Source organism: Lissotriton helveticus, chromosome 1_1, assembly GCF_964261635.1.
Source record: "Lissotriton helveticus chromosome 1_1, aLisHel1.1, whole genome shotgun sequence".
NCBI classification, from domain to species: Eukaryota; Metazoa; Chordata; class Amphibia; order Caudata; family Salamandridae; genus Lissotriton; species Lissotriton helveticus.
The window spans coordinates 1,034,227,148-1,034,252,592 of NC_136057.1; the positions used below are offsets into that span (position 1 = coordinate 1,034,227,148).

Genomic DNA, 25,445 nt, shown 5'->3' on the forward strand with positions numbered 1-25,445 from the left:
AGGTTCATTAACCACAATAATGAAAGCAATTTAACAATCCAAAACAAGGCCTTGGCAGTTAAGACGTCATTCAAATTGGTTGTGTACTCATGCAATATACTTGAACACTTCCAATCATGGTCTGAAATATCTAAGAAAGATGGCCAGGATGATAAACATCTGTATCAAAAAACACCCAAGCACCATGAGACAAGGGAACCTGATAACAAAATGCGTCACATATTATAAATAAACTATCCAGTCACAATGCAGATTAATTCAATGGTCCTACTAGAAATGGCTCAAAAGTTGATCTTGGCAATATGAGGAACGTCTTGATAAAAATGGAACAATGAAGGATTTTTTCTCTACAAACACACCTTGTGGGTCTGAATGAAAAAGGCAAATTACATCTCATCACTCCATAAGTATTATTCACCTTGTGAAAACCACTCTATGGCTAGTGGATGTGTGTGGATTAAATATGATGCCATGGAGCATCCCTATATATTCCAGTAACCCTTAATTTGAATCCACACTTATCCGTGAACATTTTATTAATTATTATCTTTGTAACATAGAAGGTAATAAAGAAACATATTTTAATGCTAGATGAATAATGTGGTTATAATTATACATTTAACTGTGAATTAATAGACTAGTAAATAAGGTAAGATCACATTCTCCCACATTCTAACGTGTTAGGCCAGATGCATCCCTACTGAAACCTGTGAGGTACAGATGTAGTTCTGGCCAGAAGATATATTTGTGAATTTTGAAATTTCATGCCCATACCCACTGATATCTCATTAGCACTATTTTTGTCTGTTTTTTTTTTTATCCTCATCCGCCACCAATCTCACTTCATTTTGCACCCAAGATGTCTATACCATACTCAGCAAGCTGGGAGAGGGTAGGCAATCGGAGATAGGAACCCGCCTACAGGTACCAGAAACTACTTGGGTGCTGATGAAGAACCAGCTGAGATAACTCTTCCACCAAGCTCCAAGAGCTAGGGGACCCTCGCCCTGAAGCTAGGGGTAAACGGCATAGCCCGAAGAGTATTAAGGTAGCATAATCATAGGACTCAGGAAAAACAAACAACAAAAAAAAACATCATACATTTCCTGAGCCCAATCTAAGTTGCAACAGGTCCCAAATTGCCAACTTCTTCTTTCTACAAGATCTAGCTAGGTCTAGCTTAGAAATAGCCACGACTGAGGACAGCCAGTCTGAAAAGGTAGGAGGGAAAGATCCTGTCCATCTTTTGCAGATTTCTTTCCTGGCTAGCAAGATAGCATAAAAAAGCAGTGATCTAGGAGGGCCCGTTACATCATCTGTAAAGCAGAAGATAATCAGGGGGAGGTTAATATGAATTGGACAGCCCGAGACACTTGTCAGGAAACTACTGACTTTGTCCCAAAAGATTTCCAAAGTGGGACATTCTTTAAACATGTGAGTGTCAGAAGCTGAGGCCAGCCCACATTTCTTGCAACACACCGGAGGTCCGGTAGAAATTTTAGAAAGTTTTAGTGGGGAGAAATAGGCCCTATGAATAGTAAACAGGTGGTTTCTTTTCAACCATGCGAGCTTTACTGTCTCATATAAGATCTTGCACAAACTCTGCTAAACTTGATTGCAATCTTGTGCAGGTAAGGAACTTCCCCCCCACAGCTCCTTGGCAAGATTAAATTCGCCATCCACAGATTCGATTATGGCTTGGTACCAAAATGAGACCTCCCTTCTCCCCGGGGGTTTGACCACCAGCTGATGTTCTAATAAACTGCCACTCCCTACAGGGATATTTTGGTTTAAATTTGATTGGGCCCAGCTTTTCAACTGGCGATGTTTAAACCTGGAGAGGTCTTCTCCGACTTTAAGTTGATCCCATGAGATCATAGTGCCGTTGGGGACCAGGTCCCCACAAACCACAAGCCCCGCTTCTCTCAGGGGTACTGCCAACCTGTCCCTTAGACACTCTGGGGCACCAGGGGAGTCCCAGAGGGGAGCCAGGCTGGAAAAGTAACTAAGTGCCGTCGCTCCCCTAAGTTTCGCCCAGGTTTTAGCAAATCCTTGTAGGACCTTCAACTTCATCTTTTTTTTAATTTCGAGTCACCAAATTTAAACAGAAAGCCCTCCTCAGAAAGATTGGCGCCTCTAAGCATAGCTAGAAACATAGCCCCTGCCCCAGTATTAACCGGCATTTTCAACAGCATACGCGAGTGCGTGAGTTGAAAAGGCCCAAGCATAAACCTGGAAATCTGGCAGAGCAAGGCCATCCTCCTCTCTCCTCTGCCTCAACTTTTTCCAAGCTATTCTTGGTGATTTGTATGCCCAGACAAATGATTTTATATCTCGCTGTAATTTATCGATATCAGATTTTGCGAAATGAAGGGGGATACAGTTAAAAAGAAAAGTAACCTTAGGGAGTATTGACATCTTAACCAGGTTAACCCTACCTAGAATGGATAAAGGAAGTAGGGCCCAGGATTTCAACAGCCTCTGACACCCCTTGGCCACCCCAGCCAAGTTGGGCTCGGCAATCTTAGTGATGTCTTGTACGACGTAGATCCCCAAGTATCTCATTTTAGAGCTAATCTGATGCTGGTGCTGTGTCCCTCCAAGATTCCAAATCATATTTTCTGTCTTTGAACCATTGATCACGTAGCCTGAGACCTGATCAAACTGCTGTGCCTGGCTAATCACTGCTGGGAAAGCTGTTAACAAATTAGCCGACAGAATTAAAATATCATCAGCATACAGGGCGACCTTCCTCTCCCACTCTCCAAATCTAAAGAACTGGATATTGGGATCATCCCTGAGCCGTTGAGCAAATGGCTCAATATATAAGTCAAAAAGAAGAGGGGAGAGTGGGCAGCCCTGTCTGTCCCCCTCGAGATTTTAAAAGGCTCAGTGGTGTTACCATTCACGAAGAGCCTGGCTATTGGGTTCTGGTAGATCAACTGGACTGTTCAACAGAACTTTGTCCCTAAGTTAAATTTCCCTAAAACTTTGGCCAGGTAAATCCAGTTCACCCTGTCGAACTCTTTAGTAGCGTCGAGAGTCATGGCTGCTAAAGGGAAAGAATACGCGGATGCCAAGTCAATGGCCCCTATAAAGTCATAAGTGAGGTCCGATAACTGCCTTGACGAAGCCCTTCTGATCCAGGTGGAGAATGTCACCCGCCACACGTTCCAACCTGGCCGCCACAATTGAAGCGAAAATTTTATAGTCCGTATTCAAGAGTGAAATTGGCCTATATGACCCACAACATGAAGGAACGTTCCCAGGTTTCAGAATCAGAATTATTGTGGCGTTCTTCCACGAAGCAGGGAGCTTTATCCCCTCTTGTAGTATCTGGTTGAAGAGCGTTACCAGGGTAGGGACAATCTTATCACTCATTGATCTATAAATCTCTGCTGGGAGCCCATCACAAAAAAGTTTTGAAAAAAGGATGAAAAAGAATCACAGATTTCCTCATCCGAGGAAAGAGTAGTACCCCAGCTGACAATTTCTTTGATGTGGTTCCTAACCCGATCTGATTTGGTTTTCCATGAAAGAAATTTCCCTGCCCCTTCTCCATACACGAAGTGAGCGATCTTACTAGCTTCCCATCTTCGAGTAAGCCTAGTATGTAGAACATTCTCCAACTGACCCTTCAAGTAGTCAAACTTAATCTGACGACTTTGCTGGGTTTCGGGGGGAGCTTGACAGATTAGATCGCCCTCCGCAGCCTTGGGCTTAGCTTCAATTGACGAGACCTCATCTTTATATTTTGTATTCCTAAAGCTTGACCTGCTTGTGATTTGACCCCGCAGGTACGCTTTTAATGAGTCCCAGACTATGGATATAGAAGCCAAATCTAAATTCACCCCCCAAAAAATCAGTTTCCTGAGATAAAAAGGGAATCTCTTCCTCCAGCAGAAGGGTACGGTCAAAGGACCATGACCTGGAGAGACTAGGTGCTGGACACTCTAACCCCAGCAAAATACCAGAGTGGTCCGAAAGATGCGATGCCAAGTAAGAGATCTTTTTAAATCTACCTCTTAATAATTGACTAACCAGCACGTAATCTATCCTGGATTGGTGCAGATGCTTAAAATTCCTAAATGAGACTCCTAACTGCTGACCAGATCTTTCCCTCCATATGTCCGAGAGGGCAATTTGCTTCATAGCTCCCAATAAAAATTCCTGTGATTTGGAAGGGATCATGGCTCCATTATTTGGTGACTTATCCAGTAGAGTATTCAAAACAATATTAAAATCACCAGCTAGAACTACTGGGTCAGGGAGATTCAACAAGTGGAAAAAAATAGACTTAAGAAAAGAAGGGTCATCTTGGTTGGGCCCGTAATAGCCAACTAAGGTAAGCTGGAACCCCATAATAACAGCTTTCACAGTGACCCATTTGCCACCAGGGTAAGCTAACTTAAAAAGGATTCGAGCTCTGGCTGATTTTTTAAAAAGAATTAAGACCCCTCTAATATTACCTGACTGGCTAGTGCAGGCATACGGACCAACCCATCTTTTATATTTTAAGAGAGTGGCGACCTCTACTTTAAGTAGATGTGTTTTCTGGAGGACAATGACCTGCCCTGGGGAATCCCAGAGATATTGCATAATCTTGTCTCTCCTTGGTCTAGTGCGCAAGCCATTGACATTCCAGGACAGAATCTGAATAGAACTCATGGTGGATCAAACCAGGAAAACTGATGGCCAAATCAGGGTGTAAGCGCCTAGAGAGACGCTGGAGAAAAGATGTCTCTGTCAACTTGGAAGAGGAATATAAAATTTGCATTAAGTCCTACCATTCGCTTATTAGAAAGGCGAAGGCAGCCTATTTCAAGGAAAGAATTCAATCAGCTGAAAATTCTGCTAAAGAACTATTTAAGGTTTTTAAAGAAATTTCCTCCTTGACATCTATTGCAGCACCCGTTGTTGGATCTGAGGAATCATGCAATCGGGTTGCAGAGTATTTTGTGACGAAGGTAGAAAAGATTTATTCCTCTTTCCCGGACTCTGCTCGTGGGAGCGGGGAATGGAGGAGGAACCTGGGGATGCCCTAAAACTACAGTGTCTTGATGAATTTGTTGTGCCCGTCCCGGACACTCTTAAACAGACAGCCACTAGCATTACTTCAGGGTCACCTAGGGATTCAGCCACTCCCAGGGTGCTTAGGAGTATGGACACACTAGAGCCTTTTATTAGATACCTCATTGAGATGTCTTTTAGCTTAGGAGTGGTGCCTAATAGATGGAAGGATTCAGAAAAGGGGGTGGTGATGAACAGAGTGCCTGAATTAGGCAGACCACTCTTACCCAGTCCAAAGATCAGGGCTTGATCCATCACCGTTTTTTAGCTCACTGCACCATCCCAGCTCAGAACTTGGCTATATGCAAATTAGTCTGTTCCTTTCCCAGTGCATGATGGGAACAGGGCAAACCAAACTACCAAGCCAATTCTTGTACTGGGAAGGAAACAAGCTTCCGGGGACCGGTTTCTGCCATTTCAGGCGTCGTCGGCCCGGCTTGCTTGAATCCTGATGGTGCAATGAGCAAGGGACTCACATCTGAGTATACCCTTCCACGCTTATGGTGGACAAAATGATTCAGAAAAGGGGGTGGTGATGAACAGAGTGCCTGAATTAAGCAGACCACTCTTACCCAGTCCAAAGATCAGGGCTTGATCCATCACCGTTTTTTAGCTCACTGCACCATCCCAGCTCAGAACTTGGCTATATGCAAATTAGTCTGTTCCTTTCCCAGTGCATGATGGGAACAGGGCAAACCCAACTACCAAGCCAATTCTTGTACTGGGAAGGAAACAAGCTTCCGGGGACCGGTTTCTGCCATTTCAGGCGTCGTCGGCCCGGTTTGCTTGAATCCTGATGGTGCAATGAGCAAGGGACTCACATCTGAGTATACCCTTCCACGCTTATGGTGGACAAAATGATTCAGAAAAGGGGGTGGTGATGAACAGAGTGCCTGAATTAAGCAGACCACTCTTACCCAGTCCAAAGATCAGGGCTTGATCCATCACCGTTTTTTAGCTCACTGCACCATCCCAGCTCAGAACTTGGCTATATGCAAATTAGTCTGTTCCTTTCCCAGTGCATGATGGGAACAGGGCAAACCAAACTACCAAGCCAATTCTTGTACTGGGAAGGAAACAAGCTTCCGGGGACCGGTTTCTGCCATTTCAGGCGTCGTCGGCCCGGCTTGCTTGAATCCTGATGGTGCAATGAGCAAGGGACTCACATCTGAGTATACCCTTCCACGCTTATGGTGGACAAAATGATTCAGAAAAGGGGGTGGTGATGAACAGAGTGCCTGAATTAGGCAGACCACTCTTACCCAGTCCAAAGATCAGGGCTTGATCCATCACCGTTTTTTAGCTCACTGCACCATCCCAGCTCAGAACTTGGCTATATGCAAATTAGTCTGTTCCTTTCCCAGTGCATGATGGGAACAGGGCAAACCAAACTACCAAGCCAATTCTTGTACTGGGAAGGAAACAAGCTTCCGGGGACCGGTTTCTGCCATTTCAGGCATCGTCGGCCCGGCTTGCTTGAATCCTGATGGTGCAATGAGCAAGGGACTCACATCTGAGTATACCCTTCCACGCTTATGGTGGACAAAATGATTCAGAAAAGGGGGTGGTGATGAACAGGATTCAGGATTCAGGATTCAAGCAAGCCGGACTGAGCTGGGATGGGGCAGTGAGCTAAATAACGGTGATGGATCAAGCCCTGATCTTTGGACTGGGTAAGAGTGGTCTGCTTAATTCAGACACTCTGTTCATCACCACCCCCTTTTCTGAATCAATTTGTCCACCATAAGCGTGGAAGGGTATACTCAGACATGAGTCCCTTGCTCACTGCTCCATCAGGATTCAAGCAAGCCGGGCCGACGAGGCTGAAATGCCAGAAACCGGTCCCCGGTAGCTTGTCTCCTTTCTGGTGAAGAATTGGCTTGGTAGTTTGGTCTGCCCTGTTCCCATGATGCACTGGGCCAGGGACAGACTAATTTGCATATAGCCAGGTTCTGAGCTGGGATGGGGCAGTGAGCTAAATAACGGTGATGGATCAAGCCCTGATCTTTGGACTGGGTAAGAGTAGTCTGCTTAATTCAGACACTCTGTTCATCACCACCCCCTTTTCTGAATCAATTTGTCCACCATAAGCGTGGAAGGGTATACTCAGACATGAGTCCCTTGCTCACTGCTCCATCAGGATTCAAGCAAGCCGGGCCGACGAGGCTGAAATGCCAGAAACCGGTCCCTGGTAGCTTGTCTCCTTTCTGGTGAAGAATTGGCTTGGTAGTTTGGTCTGCCCTGTTCCCATGATGCACTGGGCCAGGGACAGACTAATTTGCATATAGCCAGGTTCTGAGCTGGGATGGGGCAGTGAGCTAAATAACGGTGATGGATCAACCCCTGATCTTTGGACTGGGTAAGAGTGGTCTGCTTAATTCAGACACTCTGTTCATCACCACCCCCTTTTCTGAATCAATTTGTCCACCATAAGCGTGGAAGGGTATACTCAGACATGAGTCCCTTGCTCACTGCTCCATCAGGATTCAAGCAAGCCGGGCCGACGAGGCTGAAATGCCAGAAACCGGTCCCCGGTAGCTTGTCTCCTTTCTGGTGAAGAATTGGCTTGGTAGTTTGGTCTGCCCTGTTCCCATGATGCACTGGGCCAGGGACAGACTAATTTGCATATAGCCAGGTTCTGAGCTGGGATGGGGCAGTGAGCTAAATAACGGTGATGGATCAAGCCCTGATCTTTGGACTGGGTAAGAGTGGTCTGCTTAATTCAGACACTCTGTTCATCACCACCCCCTTTTCTGAATCAATTTGTCCACCATAAGCGTGGAAGGGTATACTCAGACATGAGTCCCTTGCTCACTGCTCCATCAGGATTCAAGCAAGCCGGGCCGACGAGGCTGAAATGCCAGAAACCGGTCCCCGGTAGCTTGTCTCCTTTCTGGTGAAGAATTGGCTTGGTAGTTTGGTCTGCCCTGTTCCCATGATGCACTGGGCCAGGGACAGACTAATTTGCATATAGCCAGGTTCTGAGCTGGGATGGGGCAGTGAGCTAAATAACGGTGATGGATCAAGCCCTGATCTTTGGACTGGGTAAGAGTGGTCTGCTTAATTCAGACACTCTGTTCATCACCACCCACTTTTCTGAATCAATTTGTCCACCATAAGCGTGGAAGGGTATACTCAGACATGAGTCCCTTGCTCACTGCTCCATCAGGATTCAAGCAAGCCGGGCCGACGAGGCTGAAATGCCAGAAACCGGTCCCCGGTAGCTTGTCTCCTTTCTGGTGAAGAATTGGCTTGGTAGTTTGGTCTGCCCTGTTCCCATGATGCACTGGGCCAGGGACAGACTAATTTGCATATAGCCAGGTTCTGAGCTGGGATGGGGCAGTGAGCTAAATAACGGTGATGGATCAAGCCCTGATCTTTGGACTGGGTAAGAGTGGTCTGCTTAATTCAGACACTCTGTTCATCACCACCCCCTTTTCTGAATCAATTTGTCCACCATAAGCGTGGAAGGGTATACTCAGACATGAGTCCCTTGCTCACTGCTCCATCAGGATTCAAGCAAGCCGGGCCGACGAGGCTGAAATGCCAGAAACCGGTCCCCGGTAGCTTGTCTCCTTTCTGGTGAAGAATTGGCTTGGTAGTTTGGTCTGCCCTGTTCCCATGATGCACTGGGCCAGGGACAGACTAATTTGCATATAGCCAGGTTCTGAGCTGGGATGGGGCAGTGAGCTAAATAACGGTGATGGATCAAGCCCTGATCTTTGGACTGGGTAAGAGTGGTCTGCTTAATTCAGACACTCTGTTCATCACCACCCCCTTTTCTGAATCAATTTGTCCACCATAAGCGTGGAAGGGTATACTCAGACATGAGTCCCTTGCTCACTGCTCCATCAGGATTCAAGCAAGCCGGGCCGACGATGCTGAAATGCCAGAAACCGGTCCCCGGTAGCTTGTCTCCTTTCTGGTGAAGAATTGGCTTGGTAGTTTGGTCTGCCCTGTTCCCATGATGCACTGGGCCAGGGACAGACTAATTTGCATATAGCCAGGTTCTGAGCTGGGATGGGGCAGTGAGCTAAATAACGGTGATGGATCAAGCCCTGATCTTTGGACTGGGTAAGAGTGGTCTGCTTAATTCAGACACTCTGTTCATCACCACCCCCTTTTCTGAATTAATAGATGGAAGGAGGCAGTGGTGCTCCCTTTACAAAAGAAGCCCCATATCAGTGTCGACCAACTTGACAACTTGCGACCCATCTCCCTGCTTCCCTATTTTTCTATGGTGGCAGAGAAGATGGTGAACATACAGCTCACAACACATATCTGTAAAAATAACCTTCTCTACCCCTCTCTGTCTGGTTTTCGTGCCCTTCACTCCACCGAATCTGCTTTGTTGTACTCCACCGAGACCATGCGGAAGCATGTGGACAACGGACAAACAGTGGCCCTAATTTTGTTAGATCTTAGTGTCGCTTTTGACACTGTTGCCCACCATACCCTGCTGCAGGATCTCCAGAGAGGCGGTGTCATCGGCGGAGCCTTGAAGTGGTTGGAATCGCTTCTGTCTGAGCGTAGCTTTCAAGTTATGCAAGGAGGTTACTATTCTAGGAACATCAAGCTGACGCAGGGGGTGCCTCAGGGCTCTATTTTGAGCCCAACCTTGTTCAATCTTTATGTTGCCCCCCTGGCACAAATCTCAGCTACATTTGGGATTAATGCTCTGTCCTACGCCGATGACACCCAGCTGGTGGTCTCTTTGACTCAAGCCCTGGCTGACGCTGCCTCTAACTTTATGTCCTGCCTTCAAGAACTGGCTGGGTGGATGGCAAACAATTGTCTGAAACTGAACGGTACTAAGACTGAGGTGTTGGTGATAGGGAAGGCTCCGTCAGTTCGGTCATCGGCCTGGTGGCCTCAGGTGCTGGGCCCTACCCTTACACCATGTGAACAAGCGAAGAATCTTGGGATGTGGGTGGATAATAAGCTGTCTTTTGATTACCATACTAGGCGGGTGGCAGGCGCCTGTTTCGGTATCTTACGGGGGCTATGGAAGACCCTTGACACCCTTCCCGTGGCATCTAGAAAGATCATGGTGCATGCTTTGTTGACCTCTCGCCTGGATTACTGCAATCTCCTGGATCTGGGTGCAACCGATAAGTGCATACAGAGATTGCAGTGTATCCAGAATGCAGCTGTGAGACTTGTTCTTATGTTACTGAGGAGCGCTTCAGCCAAAAAAGCACTGGCCTCCCTGCATTAGTTGCCCATCAGGGAAAGAGTGAAGTTTAAGGCCATGTGTGTGAGTCATCGGATCATACAGAAGAAGGGGCCCTTGTATTTGCACGACCTTCTCACTCCTTATGTACCAACCAGGCTGCTTAGATCGCGTGAGAAACGAAAGGTACATATCCCCCAGATTATGCGATCCAGGATGGGCGGCCGCTCTTTTCGGTACTTGGCGGCCCAGCTGTGGAACACTCTCCCTCAGAGTCTCCGGTTGGAGTGCTTGGAACCCATCTTTCGGAAAGATCTGAAGACCTATCTGTTTCCTGTGGTATAATTTTGTTCTGCTACCAGGTTATTGTGTATGCTGCATTCTGTTAGCTGTTACCTTAGCGCGGGGACACACTGCTCAGTGTAACCAGGCGCTTTTAGAAATGCAAATATTATTATTATGAAGGGACCAGCACCAAAACCAACACCAAAGTCAACAAAATTCCACAATTGTTACTCCCAAAAGTAAGATTGGTACTATCGAAAGAAGGAGAATGAGGACATTTTTATTACTGTTTTTGCCCTGCAGCACCCAACCCCCCCCAGGCCCCACCCACCACCCATGGTGACCCTGAAAATCTGGACAAATGGAGTCCAGAAATTACATCCCGAAGGATCACGCCCCCGCCGCCCTCTAACTGGTGTGAAAATTAAAGATTTTTTTTTTATCTGTCATCTGCTGCTTTTATCCCTTGGTCCATATACCACTGCAGCTGGGGGTAGTTACAATAGCCCGACTTAAACTAAGACCCAGACCATGATCCTTCCTTATAAAGCCCTCTTGCTGATAGTGTCCAACAACTCATCCGCCTCCTGAACTGATCTTAGATTGTGCATTTTTTTATCGTACATTACTTTCAGGAAGGCAGGAAATTTCAGCTGAGCTACTGTGCAACACTTTTTAAGATCCTCTAGCTTCTTTCCCAGTTCCCACTGCCTATCCAGAGTATGCCTGGAAAGGTCAGAGCGGACTTCAAATGAAAATTCTTTATTTTTCACTGACTTCATTTTCAGTGCTAAGTTGAGGATCTTTTCTTTTAAATCATAGGTAAGGAAATGTATTAGTATTTTTCTAGGTTTTGATCTGTTTGGGTTCCTACGGAAGGGGTCCCTATGTACCCTCTGTATATCAAGGTTTATTGCGTGTTCAGAGTCTTCAAGCTGTAGGGAAGATTTAAGCAGCAAGATGATATAGGGTTTGAGATCAGACCCCTCACTCCCTTCTGGTACATTCAACAGCGTAGATTGTTCCTGCGGCCAGTATTCTCCAAACTCTCCAATCTGACCCGCAGATCCGCCTCTTCTTTCTTCAGCAATATAATGTCTGATTTTACCATCCCAAGATCTTCTTTTAATTCACCCACGTTATTCTCAAGGGTAACAGTTTTGGAATTCAATTAATCTACTTTATTCTCCAGAGATTCACAGAAACTTCTAATTTCCCCCTGGTTGACAGCAGAGACCGCAAATCCTTTCTTTATGTCTTCTGACAGTGTGCCAAAGAGAGCTTCCAAGGCTGAGGGCGAAGAACCAGCTGCCACTAAATCCCCCTCCGATCCGCTATTGAGGCCGGCCGGTAGCGTCAACTGGGACTCCGTTTGTATGTGGATCTGAGTGGGAGAACACTCCGGAGGGCTGCTGGAAGAGCCAGAGGAACTGATGGAAAGACGAATTGTGGGTGCAGGGGGATCTGAAACCATGCTGGGATTAACCTGCTGAGAACCCAAGTCAGTTTCTGGCTCCATGGCTTTCTCAGATAGGACTGAAGTTGTTGATGTGTTTAATACAACAGGGCTCTCCCTACAGGCTCCTCCCTGTGTGGTGATATGCACAACCTCAGGTAACACCCTAAAATATGAATGCAGTGAAGGGCTGATCTTGCCTGAGGTGCTTGTAGGAATATGCTTAGTCCTCCTGGGTTTAACAGATCTAGCTTTAACTTGATAGGTCTGAAAAGGAGAGACACTACTTAAAATATGGGTTGATAGGGAAGTGGGAGAAGTGAGGGAAACTAGTGATACTGATGTAGCATTAACGTTATTAGTGTTAAAATCAGGATTTTGATAGGGCTCAGAGACCTCATGAAAATTTTCAGAGCCTTTGTTAACGCTGCTTTTTTGTAACGTTTTAGTCAGACTTAGAGCATCCGCGCCCTTCCTACACCTCTTAGAACTCCTTTTAATAACAGAGGCCGGCTGTGAGACTATCAAATTAGGAGCGGAGGCCACCTGAGAGGCTTGGGAGGTTTTAGGCTCCGGAACAGACTCATCCTGTAATGGCCGTGTTTCCAGGCGGTGGGGCACCCCTCCAGCTGCCTCTGTATAGGTCCAAAGGCTCCAAAATCTCACCACTGCTATCCTGCTGGTTCCTCGCCTCGCGGGTCTGGAAAAGACAGCCGATGCTGTCTCTGCCGCTGCTTCCCCGGAGATGACCCTGAGCGGCGACTCTGCGACCCTTGCGGAGCTCCATGGCGGCCTCAGACCAACAAGGGAGAACGGAGAGAAGCCCCGGAGGAGAACATGGCACCTGCGTGGTAGCAGCCACTTGCTCCCGGAGCTCCCGCTCCCGCTGCCGGATCTAATGGGGTATTCTAACTCGTAGCTTACCTTCCGGTTCCATGCCCTCTTCGCCTTTTTGAGCTTTTTTTCAGCTTTCTCCCTCTATCCAGCTCGCTGTGGATTTTGGGGTAAAAAGTACCGGCTCTCATTAGCACTATTGTTCCTAAAGAAAGGAGTAGTCTGCTTAGAGATGGTTTGCACAGTTTTTGTGCTTGGACAGGGGGTAAAACCACTAAAATATCTCATCTCTGCTAATACGGCAACCAAACTATTCAGTGCCTGAAACTGAACTATAAACTTGCAGGTATACACTATCCCAGCGTACCTGCCAGCTACTGAGACATAATGGTATTCTCCCATTAAATGTATTGCATCCATGCTGAGAAGTGCGTGTGACTCCGCCTCGCAGCTTAAACAAGCACAGATACAATAACTGAAAGTTCCTATCCATATAAAGCACAACCTGTTTGCCTATTATTACAATCCAGACACGCCAAGGAGCAGTTCTAAAATGCCATATCAGCATCCGGGGTACTGCAACTCTCGTTGTAATGGCATTTGACACACAAGACTAAAAAAAATAGTTGGGGATTCTAATTGAGCTTTTCTCAAACGCATTGCCAACATTTAAGGCAAGGAAATAGTGCACATACAAATATGCAAAGAAACATTGGGGGATACGTGCAAGGAAGTGGCAGAGAGAGGCGTTAGCGGTCATGGCTTAACGCCTCTCCCCGCCACTTCTGATACGCACGTCTGCACCACAATTACAAGAATGTGCTGCAGCCTTGCATTTCCCCCTGCGATGGTGCTAAGTTTAACAACTTAACACCAACGCAAGCACCCTTGCACCATAGTCCAAGGGTGTCTGCGTGCAGGGGAGGATTTTTTATGTGTAGGAAGGTTTCCCTTCCTACACATAAACAATCCTAAAATGCCATTCTGTCACTGTCATGTGTGCTGCTTCATGCAGCACATATGAAAGTCACAAAATAGCATTTTTTAAGGATTGTTTATGTACAGGAAAGGACACCTTCCTGTACATAAACAATCCAAGGCATTTTGCTTTTTCCATAGGTGCTGCACTCATGGAAAAACAACAAATGCCAATTTAAGACCAGTTTTTTCCTGGTCTTAATTTTGGCGCGGCCTCCTATGTACGCCACCCTTGTACATAGGAGGAAGTGTCAAAAACAATGGGGGTTGTGGTGGAACGCCCACCACAACACCCACTGCCCACCCCTTTCACACTAACCATAGCGTGAAAGGGGGTCTTATGTACAATGCTGCGTTAAGCCACGTTTAGTGGCTTAAAGCTGCCTTGTAAATAAGGCGAAGCCCCTATCCCCACCACAACGTCGATAAAAGTGACGTTGTCGTGGCGATAAGGGCTTGTACATATGCCCCATAGTGTTCGAAAATCAACTTCCAGGTCTTTCCCATATAACCTAATCTACCAGATTACTAACTGGGGCAGTACTTAAATGCAGGACATGTACAACATTTTATTTTGCACTGTTATTGACTGACTACTGATACACTTTATTTTGGCAAACGCTTGCCCAGTATTTCTCACGACCAAAAAAGCTGAAGAATAATTAATATTGAATACTTTAATCAGAAACATTGCTTCGCCTTTTATAGAGGTGTTGTTAAATAATCATTTTTTGTCTTTTTAGAAACAAAATTGAAATAGTTCAATGACATAATGCTAAAGAATTTCCACATGACATCTCCGTTTTTATAGCTTCCTAATAATATTGAGCCTAAGTAGCAAGCCCCTGTCTGGATAAAAGTGCCTGACGAACTGCTAATTGGTGCTGAAACATTTGATTCTGATTGAAAGAATGAATGTTTGAGAACATTAGTAAAAGCCATACTAGACTGTAGCTCAAAGCAATTTTAGAAGCGATCTTTGACTTCTACTTTGGTTAAGATCAGTTGCTCCCCCTGTGTATAGTCAACAAAGTGCAAGGGGACAGTGTTATGGGGCAACAAATGGGCTTTCATCTCACAGGTGAGCCTGAAAAGGGCCAAGCTCCAGAGATCGGTGTTGTATGCCCCTTTTTCTGCCATTTATGATCTTGCTTTTTTTATACTATTTGAGGCACCTATTATGATACATTTCGGCATCTGTGACCAATCATGTGGTCTAATACATCCTCTCTGTGGCCTACAGGTGTCTATAAAAAAATCAAAAACCTTTGGAAAAATCATTAAAATTCCCAAAGAATTAATAGTACGCATAGTTTTCAAGGTTTTGTAATTAAACTCATGGAGATAGTTGTACTTTGGTCTGCATCCTTAGTGGAGGACTTAGCTGTGCAGTCCCACAGTTACATTTTTGTATTTACTCAAAACTGGGCATACCACTGGCTTTATATTTGCCTCACAGTCTACTGATGAGTTTTAAGTACTTAACACCACTCACCTAGCTTTCTGGATCACAGATAAATACCTCCAGAACACTCCTAATCTTCCCTAGCCCAGCAAGGGGTTGGGTGTATATAAATAAGTGAAAAAGAAACTTTTGCCCTGCAAGAATTTGTCAACTGCAGAATGTCCATCACAAAGAGACAGGAACAATTTCAGTGACTTTTGAGGCATATGAGCCAATAATCTGTTGTGGGGGTGTTGGGTCATACTAAAGATTGACAGCAGAGGGGTTACTTTCTGCCAGTTAGGGCACCTCACGGTTACGGACTGGAACTTGCTTTCTTTTTCATTAAGCAATATCACCGCTGTAGACAGGAATTGTGTAATGGAAGGGAGAGCCCTAGCCCCAGTAACTTTTATTTCAATAGCAAGCCCAACTTTTCTGCTAAGTGGCTATTTCTAGCAAAGTCTCATCAATACCAGCTAGATTGCAGACAGGAAGATTTACCCATTGAAAACAACTCAACAGAATCTGCAACACATGCAATGACACCCAAGTTAAAGTCTAACGTTACAGGTTTTTAGAGGCCTTACCCTTCTCCAGAAAGGATCTCCACTGGTACATACCTACAACAACTGGTAAGACCTTCATGGCTTTCCTCTCTCGCCCGCTCACCCTGCGACTCTTGGAGTGTGACCCGCTGAAGGATCTCCTCTTGTGATTGAGCCCGTTCTCTTGATGGTTCCCTTCTTTTGTCTTCTCTGGCGCCTCTATGTCAGAGGTGCTGTCCATTTGGGCAGCCATGAGGTCATTTTCAGGGGGTCCTTTTTCACCTGACTCTGGGCTGAGGCTGGGCATCAGGAACTTCACCTTCTCCTTCTTGTCCCGCTTGAGCCGAAGGGAAAATCTCCTCTCGAAACGGGCCAGCTGTGCCTTCCGGCTGGCGCTCCACTTCCGGAGCCCCCGGAACATCCAGTAATAGAGGAGAAGCATGATGGGACAAGGCACAAAAAATGAGCAGACGGACGAGTAGACCACAAAGTTGTTGTCTTCTAGCTTACAGACATCGGGATTGCGGTTGGGCACGCGATTAAGGCCGAAGATGACGGGGCTGGCGACGCCCAACGACAAGATCCACGTTGCAGCAATAAGCACCATCTGCCGGATGCTGAAATGGTTCCTGTTGTATTTCAGAGGGATGACGACAGCAATGAACCTGTGGCAAGGAATGAGAGCATGAAAGATAATCAGAAACTTGGGACAAGATGTTCTACATCTCACACATGGATCCAAGGACATTAAAAGTTATTTTTTAATAATATCAAACATTCATGACTATAGAACAACCCACTAATTAAATTATCTGTTGCCACTTTAATGCATGACATTATTATCCAACTCAGTGGTACCTAATTTAACTCGCTGGCAAGGATACATTCTGGATCAACACTGCTGTGAGTCGAACCTTTAACTAACACGGTAAACACAGATCTCGGGTTTCCAATTGATCTTCATTGAGACAACTTTGAACTCTAAAGAACTTAATTAATATCGCAGATGGCAAAAAAGGAGTGTGATCAGATTACAAATTGAAGTATACTAGAATAAACACTTCTGGCTAAAGTTGATAAATATGTCAAATTGTAAGGAGCGGAATAAAGGGAAGGGATCTTGTAAGCACAACCAGAGTGATTCATGAACAGCCACAAAGTTCTTCGCTGAACAACAATCATCTTCAGCAGAGACCATGAAACACAATCCTTCTTTATTATGATGACTGAGATATTTGTAATGCTGGAACTGAGCTGTTCTGCAACAATGTCCTCCTGCAGTTAATCATGTAACAAATGGTTTTCCACAATAGTGTAAGGGGAGGTGCAATTGGACGAGTTATAAAACTGGGTGGTAGTTGCACCCATCCTGTGAAGCTGGAGACATTCCTGCCTGTGACTGTGAGTAGGATTCCATCTATGTAGGTATGAGTAAGAGACTGTTTACTCAGTAATATCGCTGTATTCTACCTGATGTATACAAGTTTTTCACTTTCCTTCAATGCTTCCAAGATTCTGCATGTTTACTGAGTGTTTTAACGTAGTTGTGCCTGAGGCCTGCTGAAAAAGCATTAGAGATGTGCATTATTTTGAATGGTACACCCTCTGCTTCTTTGTGAAAATTCAGAAACAAATGACTAGCTTGTCACTTATTAATGAGACAGACAGCTGGCACAAGTATTTGTTTTCAAGAAGGCGGGTAATAGAAAACTGGAGCCTGGAAAGAGCCTACTGCCAGGAAGCTGTGACCCTCCCATGTTGGTATCTCCCACTGTAAAAACCCCAGGGAGATTTCTAGCATAAGCCTATTCCCAAAGCAGGAAACATGCACATAACTTTTAAGTGAAAGCAAGTGTGGCGTGGGGTGGGAATTTTGTAGTGAATGAATTGCAGTCTCTCACCATTTGTATATTTTGCACTTCTAAATATCCTTGCCAAGGTTAGTTTATATCAGGGCCATATGGAAACTGAAGATGGAGAAAACACATCCTGCATCAAGAATTGGATTCATTGCTATGTATTTTAAGCAAGTTAGGCTGAAAGTACTTGTCGTAGCACTAAAGACCTGGACGAGTGTTGGGAGAATTCTCAATATACCATATTATGTAACTTTTGTTCCAATCTGGGATTTCCTTGGGAAACTAGAATGCCTAAATGATCCATTGAGTCAACCTTTGAAACAAGCAGGTTTAACTTATTGGAGAGACTTACGAGATGGGGAAAGTTTAATTGGATGGACTGACATAGCATCACTCACTGGGAGCATGATCACAAGATTAAATACTTGGCTGCACTCATGGTGGACATCACAGGTTTGGACAGAGGAGGTAGATGGGACATGGGAGAAAAGGCTGGAGAGTACTGAAATTGTAAAAAAAGAAGTTGCAATCTGGTACTGGGATCTTCTTGAGGCTGAGGATAAACAACGCTATGTGGCGTATTCGATCTGGAAGGAGGACATACCAGAGACAGACATGAACCAGCTGTGCTAAGTACTCTATACTCTGTGGTAAAGTCTACACCACTTAAGAATAATCAATTTTTACTATTCATTGGGCTTGTTGGATTCCAAGCAAAAAGGCAAAAGTGGAAGGCAAGACCCTCTCCTGCCTGAAATGTGGAACACAGCAAGCAAATGACATACACATGTCCATGGATAGTCCAGCATTGCCATCATACTGGAATACTGTGAGTAAGACTCTCGGTGAAATAACTGGTCATCAAAATATGGTAAGCCCTCAACTGGTGTTTTTTTTATATGGATCCCATGCTAGAAATTGCTGAGCAAGGTGTCAAGGCAAGGCTTATCTTTTACTTAGTTTTACTTGCAATGCGAGAGATATGTAGGGAATGGAATTCTCCAGATTCCCCAGCTATTGAGGAGATATTGAAATATGTTTCCCATATTTCTCAAATAGATATCACATGTGATCCATGAAGCTATGGGAGGGTCTGGAAACCCTATGTCAAAAGACAATAAAATGTGATTTGTCCAATAATTACCTTGAAAGCTGTTCTGGCTAAGCTGGTGATCAGCAAGCTCGAGACACCTATCTCAGTTAAATCAATCACAGCAATGGGTAAGGGGGCGTTGAACGACAAATGAAGAAAGATACAAGTAATGCACATTTTCCAACTATTCATGGAACAATTCAGGAGTCCAAATTTCTGATGTCACAGAAAAAATGCCACGTGTCTGGAGAAAATCATCCTTTATGAAAGCGGAAACCTCATACACACGCTAGTCTTTCACCAGTTCATGCTCAGGCCTGACAGAGCACCAAACTCCTCTAGGAGATGAGTGGCTCTGAGGACGTCCACTCGGTGGTCTCGCAGGAAAAACAACATATCGTCAGCATACAAAACAATATGGTGCACAGCTCCACGGAGCGTGATGCTGCTGTAAGAGGTACCCTCATGTGCTCTGCTCGCCAGAAGCTGTACCGCAATGGCAAACAACAGTGGGAATAAGGGACAACCCTGCCCCACCTCATAGGATTCCGACACCATTTCCCCTGTTCTAACTCTCACAGTAGGGACTACATACAATAACATGACCCATGCAATGAACCTTCCGTCTAAGCCCATATGGCGCAGCACAGCATACAGGTTAGCCCAGTCCAACCATTTAGGGCCTTATCACTGTCCACTAACATTACCACTTCCTGTGCATCAATCGAGGAGGCAGCTAGTAGCAATGCCACCACCTTTCTGATATTCAGTGATGTGCTCCTCTCTGGGATGAAGCTTGTCTGATCAGCATGTATAAGCTGTGGCATATGGGGTAGCAATCTTGTAGCCAACACCTGGCGCAGGACCCTGGAGTCAATGTTAAGCATTGATAGGGGCTGATACAATGCAACTTCCAGAGGGAGACTGCCCGGTTTAAGCAGGGGGACTATTGATGTTTCCTTCATAGTAGGGGGCAGCACCCAGGCCTCGGGAGACCTCCACTAGGTGAGGGGCCAGTCAAGCAATGTAAGGGGCATAAAATTAAACTGGCACCCCATCTGAACCTGCCAACTTACCCCTTGCCATGACTTTAATCGCAGCCACAATCTCCTCAGATGAAGTATTTGCTCCCAGTCCCTCTGCAGCTTCCAGTGTCAGGGTCGGGAGAGGGAATGGGTCCAAAAAGAGGTTCAGAAATAGTGGGGCTTACAGATGGTGGCAAGCATAAAAAGCAGTATAGTACTTGTGGAATAGCTCATTAATACTAACTGGATCATAAACCCGGGCGCCATCCCCAGAAACCATTTATAGGCTCTGCAATGCCTGCTTACTGGGATTCGCCAGCCAAGCAAGCAACACTCTGGCCATGTATTACCTGTTATAAAAACAGCAGAGCTTCTCCATTAGAGCTGCCAGCTTCTCCTTCTTGAGCAAAAATATGTGGTGCATCGAAGGATCAGTGTGGCGACGGAGTTCCCGAAGTGCAACCTCCTGTGCCCACGTCTCCTCTCGAAACTTTATGTGCCCCTTTCAATGCAAAGAAGGGGGATAGGCCAACAGGTGCTATCTCTGCCCAAAGACAATCTTCCAAGAAGGAAACCATATCCTGTCCTTCAATCAGCTCCGGGAGACCAACTAGACGGATGTTGTTCCAGCGTGCTCTGCCCTCTGCATCTTCCGCTCTATATTCAAGGGCACAGATCTGCTCCATCAACTAAGTCCTTTGAGATGTCAGGCATCCCATAGCAGGCTGGATATCAGTAACATTGTGCTGCATCATCGGGCAGCTTTCTGTGGTCATCTCTGAGTATGCCCAGGTCTGTCAACACAGTGTCCACTAGATATTCCTAAGCCTCCCTTGTGTCTTTAATGGCTGCCAGGATGAAGTCCAATGTGGTAGAAGAATCCCTGGCAGCATTAGCAGGGCCTTTGTCTGGATCACTATGGGAGCCTGGAGGTGGCTGACCACCCCATTCTGTCCCCTTACATCTGGAGGTGGTGCCCATGGTTCCAGTGACAGAGGGCAAGGTCGTCAAGGAGCCAATACACACAGCGTGTGCACACACGGTACCCCCAGGAGAGGCCAAGTGTCCCTTCCAACACAAAGAGAATCCTTCTTTCAGACCCTGCAGGAGGCACCAGCAAATCTGGGCACCGTTGCAGCTCTTAGGATATGTGTGGCAGGCAACCCAAAGGGGAAGAGGGACAACATTGTCCTTAGGGAGAACCACATGGACAAAACGCCATTGCTTCCAGCACTCCAGGAGACTCCAGGGTGGACCCCACTGCCAGTTCGAGCCTCCCACCAGGACACCTGTTGAAATCTGATGGTATCACTCTCCTGCAGGGCCACAGGGGAAGGTGGGTCGAAGGAGGCGAGGAGAGCTCAGTGTGCCACAGTCCAACAGAGCAAAGGATGGCCCAGGATGTAGCCAATGCACTAGATCACACAGGAGTGCTGCATCTTAAATCCTCCAACAGTCAACGAAATCCGGGGAAGGGGGCACCATACTCCAGCTCCAAGCACCCCAGAAGGATTAGACAGCGGCCCTCGCTCTCCTGAATCCTGCGATTCAACATGGGAATCGGCTCCCTCCAAGATGGCATGCAAGTCACCAGGCACCTCTCCGCCAATGCAGCACACGGAGCGTGGCCCTCCAAGGCCTTTTCTACTCTGCTTCTTGGTCACAACCTCTCCCGTAGGCTGCATTCCAGCTCAGGCCTCTCTTGTTCAGGTGTGGCCACAGAAAGAAGCCTCATTCTCTGGTAGCATCCAATCACCTCCTTCAGGGCACACAGTAGGAGGGGATGGGCTGCCACTATAGATCTCCAGTGCCCTTGGGCTATCGCCTCAGCAGTTGGCTGCCCAGCAGGCACGCAGCATCTTGCTATGGACGCCGCCATCTTTAGGCCCTGTGGCAGCAGCCACACCCAAAGCCTCGATCAGCACTACCCGCTCGCTCACAGGGGGTCGAGAGTGTTGGGGAGTTCTCTCGGTGTGCTCCTTTACAGAGTAGAGGTCCCTTGATCCAGATTACATGTGGATGATGCCAGATGGTGGCGAAGCTGCAGGAGCTCACCGACGCCGCTCCCTGCTCCCTTCCGCGTTCAAACCATGCCCCTAGTGTATTAAAACCCCTTTAATGGATGTTTCACTCCCACAATACAAACTAGAGAAGCCAAAATGGTAGATAGCACTTTCCCAACTCCCATTTCCTCTTTGGCCAGTGGCAGAAGTGGGCCTTCCAAAGTGAGTAGCACCATGGGGGTAGAGGCTTGAAGGGACTGTATAGGCTGTACTAGAAAAGCAGTGAATGCAAACAGACTGGGCCTTTGAGTGGGAAGGGTGCTTGCAGAAGAGATGTTAGGGCCCCCACCCAATAAGGCATATAGGGCCAGATGTAGGTAAAATTATTTTACCACCTCTTAAATACCGAATCATACCGATTCGGTATTTAAGAAGTGGTAAAATATAAGTACCGAGATGTAGGTAAATACAGATGTGCATTTACCGAATCGGTAAAATTCGGTATTTACCGATTCGGTAAATACCGACCGGTAAATGCCCATTCATTCCTATGGGCTTTGAAGCCCATAGGAATGATTGGGCATTTACCGGTCGGTATTTACCGAATCGGTAAATACCGAATTTCACAAGGGTGCAGGGGGTGTCACTTTGACACCCTCTAGCACCCCCAAAACGGGTTCAGGTGCCATGTGGCAGGCATACCTGCCCTAAGGGCAGGTCTGCCTGTCATATGGCATAGGTGTGCATGCACACATGTGCATGCACACCTGAATCGGTATTTTACCATCAACTTGTATTTGATGGTAAAATACCGATTTTGTAGGGCTTGTGGGACTCAGAAGAGTCCCACCTACATCTCGATTTTACAGATTCTGTAAATATACCGGTCGGTAAATTTACCGACCGGTATATTTACAGATTCGGTAAAATTACCGAAATGGCCTGTTTTCAGGCACCTACATCTCAAAAGCCAAATACCGGTCGGTAACGGCCGAATTCGGTCGTTACCGACCGGTATTTGGCTACCTACATCTGGCCCATAATGAGGTGCACAGCCTGCAGTAATGTGAGGTGTGGTGAGAAAGAGTTAGAGAACTATGAGGGATGGGCTGTCACCTGTCCTTGTTAACTAGAGGGTCAGGAGGAGGGTATACCAATTCTGGTGGAGCAAAAATGACAGGAATTTAACAAAAAGGAGAAATGTGTTACATAAAATGTGTGTCTCCTTTAAAGTTGCATTTCCTGTAAGGAAGGACCCAGTAAACCTTGCCAGTAGGTGGCATTCAAGATCTGGTGTCACGTGTTCATCAAATGCAGATTTTTTTTCCAGTCAAAGCAAGATAAATTCTCAAAATGTACAGGATAATACAGACCGTATAATTAGGAGAATGAGATGGCATGTGATGTGGCAGTACCTGATTGGTTGTTGTGCTTTGTGTGCTGCTGGGAGAATGTTCTACAGATCTTCATCTTATGTTCTATGACTAACACCATGTCCTCATCAGAGCAACTAAAGATGTTTCAAACAAGTGTCTTTTCTATTCTAGGGGGGTCGAGAGACATGTGGGACATACCAGAACCTGCGAAACATTGAATTATCCCAGGGTTCAAGTGAATTGTCGAATGTGGAAATGCTTTGAACTAGGGATGTATTAAACCCTGGCAGGGTGTGAAGGCTATGTAGGGTGACTAAGGGCCAATTTATGGATGAGCAACATCAGATATATGAGATGTATGGGAGTGGACAATGTTGTCTTACTTTCCCACTGACCTAGTGTTATAGGTTTTTACCTTTTTTATTGATATAGGTACTCTTCAAAGGTGCCGTGCATCCAAAGAAGGTTAGTGACATTGATTGCAGTAAGCAAATATATATTATAAGACGTGAAGCTTGACTATCACTATCCAAGGAAAAGGATAGGAGACAGCCATGGTTCAAATCAGGAATCCAGGAAAGATGGTGTCTGCTTTTGAATGCTTGTAAAGCTTAGGGCTAAGGTTTGAGGGCCTAAATGAATACAGTATACGAAATGCTTTATATTGGAAAGAAATTACACTCCTAAATCACTGAGCATGTTCCAGGCCACCTGCGTAGGGTAGCGACTAGCAACTGTGACAGAGTATTAATGAAAAAACAATTGATTCAATATATTGTGCAGTACTGTACTGTGCATGCAAAGAATAACTAGCACAGATATTATTGCTGTTGTTGTTACTTAGCAGTTGTATAAAGCACAATCTACCATTTAGTGTGGCTTCGCAGTGCCTTTCTCTGGTCTAGGGAATGACTTAAATTCCTAATCTGTGGACCTCTAATTAGTCTATGGCAAATTTTTATAATTACTGTTTGCATATTTTATATGCTTGCCATAATGTTCTCATAACTGTACGGTTTGTGAATCTATGTAAATCAATAAAAGCTAGCGCTTACACCCGTCGGTGGCTCTGAACCTAGCGCCACCCATTTTAGGTGTGTCCTTCAAAGCAAGGTGTGTTTAGCTCTTATTTGGAGGTCTCGGAGCCGCCTCCTTTATCAGAGGCCAGATCCAAACATTAGTATTAGTAACCCTTTAAGTAATGGGTACTCGCAAACATTTTCCAAGGGGCCACAAAGTTTGGTCTGTGATGTGACGGAGGGCCACATTGATGCCAGCAGTTTGGCAGTCCAGGACTGGGGTTGGGGCAGGGCAGTTGGCAGTAAGGTGCATCTAGGGGAAGCAAATCATATACATCTAGTGTCTGAACTGCACAATGTGAAACCAGACTCTTAGGAATAATCTCAGATTTTCCATTTAACCAAAGTGTGTCATCCTAGTCAATTGTTTCAATTTACTTTTCCTCCTTTTTGTTCATTATCACAAATGAGGACCTCGAAATACATACATTGAGGATGTGTGCTGTACAAAACTACTGCCTGTGTTTGATTTATTAAACTATAATGCCATTCATGTATAATAGAAACCCATGCCACCCAAAGAGGGCACGTAAAAACTGACTTGGTCCTAGTTCACTTGTGGCATTGTTGTCAGGGTAGGGTCAAGAATGAATGTTTTTAAATGAGTGTTTGAAAACTATCACTTAAAAAAAGACTTTTTAATGCACCAGTATAATTTGATGAACTAAGGTGAAACAGTTCTGCATGTGAATGATATTTATTTTGAACTGACTATCATACTTTTACACTTTCGCTGCAAGATGTTTTTTAAAATGAAGGTATTTGTAAAGTTAAGCGGGGCAGAACACCCTAGTTACTTCCTTTCTTTAACTTACATTAACCTTTAATTAAATCCTTGCCTCTGTCCTTAACATCTTTTTAAAGTTAGTGCAGACTCGCGTAAATAGCAACTTAGTGGTCCAGTTGATGAGGGGGGCCACATGTAAAGGTCATGAGGGCCGCATGCGGCCCCGGGCCGTACTTTGAGTATCACTGCTTTGAGCGTGTCCCAAAGATGTCCTGGGGTTGTCAGTGTGTCCTTCAAAGTGGCCAGTAATACAAGCTGTTGCAGGGTGCGTGGTGCAAAATGGCCAATAATACAAGCTGTTGCACTTGCAGGATCATTGCACTGTGTTTATTGAAGAGAAGCTGAATCGTCCCTGGTAACAGGAAAGCCGCACAGAGTTGTAAAGAAGGCACGTGGAATCGGAATCAGTTTGGAGGGCTTTAATACAGTCATCAG

The 25,445-nt window shown here is 45.7% G+C and overlaps 1 protein-coding gene across 1 annotated transcript in view; it reads right to left on the reverse strand.

The window, feature by feature from the left end:
• The window catches only part of LOC144820174 (D(4) dopamine receptor-like), a 96,637-nt gene that overhangs the window by 19,998 nt on the left and 51,194 nt on the right, over nt 1-25,445 (reverse strand). Inside the window, exon 3 of the mRNA XM_078677792.1 lies at nt 15,864-16,453. Coding sequence (XP_078533918.1) covers nt 15,864-16,453 — 590 coding nt within the window. The remainder of the gene's footprint in view (nt 1-15,863; nt 16,454-25,445) is intronic.